The 4,998-nt window shown below is 29.5% G+C and overlaps 1 protein-coding gene across 1 annotated transcript; it reads right to left on the reverse strand.

Moving 5' to 3' along the window:
* Positions 1–3,236: 3,236 nt before the first annotated feature.
* LOC103308148 (zinc finger BED domain-containing protein 5-like) lies at positions 3,237–3,953 on the reverse strand. Its single transcript, XM_008181048.1, has one exon. The coding sequence runs from the start codon at positions 3,951–3,953 to the stop codon at positions 3,237–3,239; it is 717 nt and encodes a 238-aa protein (XP_008179270.1).
* Positions 3,954–4,998: the final 1,045 nt, after the last annotated feature.

Raw genomic sequence — 4,998 nt, forward strand, 5'->3', positions numbered from 1 at the left:
ATCGCGCCGACTATTACAAGAGCCGCGTACAATGTACGAACCTTGAGTTTTAAAATATATATATTTTCACATCTCCACGATATTGCGAAAACAAACCTATAAAAATAACCCGAATTAGATATCTGTTTTCGTGGAAGACGAAAACAAGCTTATTCAAATTTGCACCTGCAATTTAATTGCCGATCATAAAAAAGGGATGCTTTGGCAATAACCACGTCCAGCACCGGTTTCCTTCCAAATATCCACCTCCTGGACTCTACCGTGTACGTTTGTATCCGTATAGATTTTATATAAATATAGGATAAGGTCTATAGTAAAATTAGAATTAGTACAGAGCTGCACTACGCACACGCTGATTTCTCGGGCAGTCGCTTGTCGCTCTGTCCTCAAATTTATATAACTTTTAAATACTTTGTTTATTTTTAATAAATTATTTTTAACTATTTACTGTAACACTTGTCATTCTGCAAATCTCTCCTTTGAAAAACCTCTTCCATCATCAACGTCGTTGGATTCAAAATTTGTAAGCGTTAGTGAGGGATCACTACAAAATTAAAAACAATGAAATAAGTATATTAGATTTTGTAGTGGCAGTTAGCCACAACATTAGAAAACAATGCCACTAAATTATTTTAAATTTGTGCACAGTTACATTTTTTTAATTATTTTAAGTTTTTAAATTTTTTAAGGTTATATACAAATGACAATAATTATTTACCTTTAAACATTTTTTTTAAATTACATACCTATATATAAATGGCAATAATTTTTCACCTTTAAACATTTTTTTTAATTATGTACAAATGACAATTATTGACAATGTAAAACGCAGATTGCAGGTATACTTGTATACTTTATAACAATTAATTAGTAATACATAATATATTATAATATGTTAAAGTACTATTTATTATATATATTTTGATTTATAGTTTATGTTATATGATTTTTTAACTGTGATATAATTATTTAATATTTAATGTTATAAACTAGATGTAATTTTTTTTATATACTCCGGCCCACGAGAGTCCATATGTCAGAACGCGTCCGTCGCTGCGCATCGGTTCCCCTTCCATACGCTGAATCTACCGATCGGAAACCGGCCGGCAACGATCGCCGACAGCCGTCGTTAGTCGTGTTTTTATGACCCGCTGTATTCACGTTGCCGAGTGGTGGGAGAAAATTCGGCCGGCAGCTGTCGCGACCGTCAGTATCGATGCGCGGTTTACGTATGGACTTTCGTGGGCTGGAGTATAGTTACCTTTTAATAAAATAAATGTTTTGTCTAGTATAATAAATATTAATTTAGATACATACCTAATAATATAATAATTAGTTTAATAGTTAATGAAAAACAATTGTTAACATTAATGCTTTAACACTTTAACAGTTTATTAATTTACAAAATATTAAACTAGTATTTTAGAATATTATATATTTTATGGTTATAGATATTATGTTAAAGAAGTGTTGATAAATGTAATGATTATATTATGATTATATTTAATTATGTAAATCATAGTAAAGAAGAATAATGTATTTAGTTGGTACGGGGCTTTTTTTTCCTAGATTCGTTACTGGCGACGATCACTACTAAGAACCCAGTGGCTAAATTAATTTACCATGAGATCCAAAATCCTTTTAATAAGGCATATTTATGTTTTTTGCAGTATATATTACCTCTCATTAATGCATTCAATGCATTCTTCCAATCTGACAAAGTTTTGATTTTTAAAATGTATGAAGGAAGTACAAGATTTATTCGAGTTATGTGCTCTAAATTTCTAAAAACTGAATGTTACTCTGGCGATTAATTTGATAAACTTGATTTTAAAAATCCTTCTCATTTACTCTCAAATGACGAAATATGTATTGGAGAAGATACTAGAAGTATATTAAACACCTGTAACAATAATTCAAATTACATAGAATTTATGAATATTATTAGATTCTGAGCGGAGCGAGGAAGCTATTGGTTTTATAATGGTGTTTATTTTTTATTTTTATATCCTGTATACAAAATTTCTTCCAGAAGGAGTGCTTCGATTTCAACATATAGTACCTTATCTATTGGCAAATTGGATCAAGATGGTACTTTAGAGAGGTCATTTTTCGATTTTCTCAATAGTTATTTAATGCCACGGGAAAAACCATCGAAAAATTACGAAAAAACGCTAAAAATGGGATTTTAATTTCTAACGCTTTGTTTATCACCATAGAAACGAATAAAAAATTATAATATTAATTCAACTTACATGATAAATTAAATAATAACAATATAAAATATCCAAGCTGACAAACTGTCTCCGCTCAGAATCGTTTTTCTTATACAATGATATTGTATCATTGAATTCAAGTCTAATACAACACATTATACAATGACCCACTTGTAAACTACTGTACAGCAGAGCGACATCCACTTACCTGCTTTTTTTTTTATATATCCTGTATACAAAATTTCTACCAAAAGGAGTGCTTCGATTTCAACATACAGTACCTTGTCTTTTAGAAAATTAGATCAAGATGGTACTTTAACCAAAAAATAATTGACGAAAGTATTAAAAGATTACCAATTAATAATCAACTATATAAAGAAATTAGTTTTGTGAATCCCAAGATAATTTTAAGTAATTCAAGTATTAGCATAAATAATGTTTTGAAATGTTTAAATTTCAATGAGTAAAAAAAGATATATTAAATGAAATTAGTTTCATTAGAAATTGCTTTTCTAAAGATGAGAAGACATCAGAAATATTTCCTACAGAAGTTGTTGAATTTTGGGTGTACATAAAAAATGTTAAAAACTTCAATGACTGCTGTTTTTCCTAATTTATCTGAGTTGGCATTAGTTGTATTAACTCTTCCTCGTGGCAATGCTGGTGTAGAAAGAGTATTTTTAATGCTTACTGATATAAAAACTAAAAAAAAAAAATTGTCTCAACCCGAAATCCGAATACTGTAAAAGCTTTGATTAGAACAAAATTAGACATAAAAAACGACAATGAATGTTGTCTTGATTATACTATAACACAGGGGCGGCCAAACTTTTTTTGGTCACGATCTACTAAAAATATACTTCACCTTTTGAGGATAGACTTTTATAGAAAAATTTTTTTTTATTGAATAAGTGCATATAAACATACAATAAGTATTATTAACTAATTACTAATTACTAAAAATAATATAATAATAAATAATAATTTCTAAAATCTAATTAGATAAATTTAATTAACATATTATTTTGTTGATCTGGCCATTGTTGAAGTGTGACATTGCATGTCGTTGACCAATTGGTCGTAATCTGGCGAATAGTTGCTAACTGCTAATCGAAGACACTGCTCCAAATGGTCATCAGAGAGCGTAGATCGAAATTCTGTTTTGATAATTTTCATGTGAGAAAATGCTGTTTCGCAGAAATACGGCTCTAATTTTTTAATATCTTTAAATCGTCTTTTAAAATCATTGTACAGTTTTTCAACCTCAGAGCAATATATTTCCACTGCCACTGTACATTTTTGCTTTTCAAAAAAATCTTTTAAGTTTGGAAAATTATTCAAATTAGATTCATTTAATTGTGACTTGAGTAATATCAATTTTGATTTAAACCCATTTATAGAACTCAATAACTCAATTATTGTCCCATCTTTTCCTTGAAGTTGCACATTTAAAGTGTTTAAATGAGCCGTTATATCTGTTAAAAAAGCTAAGTTCTGAAGCCATGTATTGTTTGTTAAACAATCATAATTATCGCCTCTGGATTTTAAAAACTCTATTATTTCAGGAAGTAAACATTGAAACCTTTCTAGAAATTTACCACGGCTCAACCATCTAACATCCGTATGCAGTATTAAATCACAATACTGAGAATCGTTTTCTTCTAATTGTAATTTAAAAAGTCGCCTTTGCAAGCTTCGTGAACGTATAGAATTGGCTATTTTAAAAGCAATGTCCATTATACTACTTGTATTCAATATTTTTCCACACAATGCTTGTTGATGTATCACACAATGGAACGTTATAAAATTTGGAAAATTATTATCATTCTTACACAAAGCAATAAAACCATTATATTTACCTATCATAGCTTTACCCCATCAGTCGTAATACCAACTAATTTATACAAAGGTAAATTTGATTTATTGACAAAATTAATAAAAGCTTGATAAATATCCACACCTCGTGTCGTACTTTTCATAGGGATTATAGTTAATAATTCTTCTTTTGAATTACAATTTGAAAAAACTAGTCGTATAAATATACATAGTTGAGCGGTATCTGTTATGTCTGTTCAGGGGCGTCATTACACATTTTAAACTGAGGTGGTAAGACGTATCGGGTGGTAAGGAATACTCCCTGGTGAAAGGGGGTCCGAGGGATATTCCCGCCCCCTTCCCGATTTTTTTTTTTCAAAAACTGGCTTTAAATTTCTTATTTTTTGAAACTCATTCAGACTATTTCTGTAAAAATTTAATTGCTAACAATTTATCCTAAAAAAAATAATTTATAATGACTTGAATTATTAATTAAACCACATGTAAAATAATAATCGGTCACACACAACATAAAAATATACCTAATTTTAATTTATGTGTGCCTGGCCCATTTGCTTATAAAAAAAAGGATAAATCAAGTAACATGATAAAAAAAAAATTTTTTTTTAATTTATAGCATACTTTAATTATTTTTACACAAAATTAAGTCTTCTCTTCTGGCTTAAATTAAAGTCGTCGATCACTTTGGAAATGTTTACTTCAATACTTCTTTCAATAGCCAAAAGTGCTAACGAGGACAACCTCTCCTGGCCAATCTTGTTTCTGGTGTATGTTTTTAACCGTCGCAAGCACGAAAAAGACCTCTCTCAAGATGCCGAGTTCATTGGAATCGTGAAAAACAGACGAAAAAGTTTAAAAAGCATAGGGAACACATTTTTTAAAGATTTTTGTACAAAAATGTCAGCTCTTTCTTGAATAGTTGTGTTTCTTGATTCTTCCATTTTAT

The sequence above is a fragment of the Acyrthosiphon pisum genome, chromosome X (genome assembly GCF_005508785.2).
Source record: "Acyrthosiphon pisum isolate AL4f chromosome X, pea_aphid_22Mar2018_4r6ur, whole genome shotgun sequence".
NCBI classification, from domain to species: domain Eukaryota; kingdom Metazoa; phylum Arthropoda; class Insecta; order Hemiptera; family Aphididae; genus Acyrthosiphon; species Acyrthosiphon pisum.

Coding starts and splice junctions, on each gene's coding strand:
- LOC103308148 (XM_008181048.1), bottom strand. CDS start 3,953: ATGGACATTGCTTTTAAAATAGCCAATTCTATACGTTCACGAAGCTTG.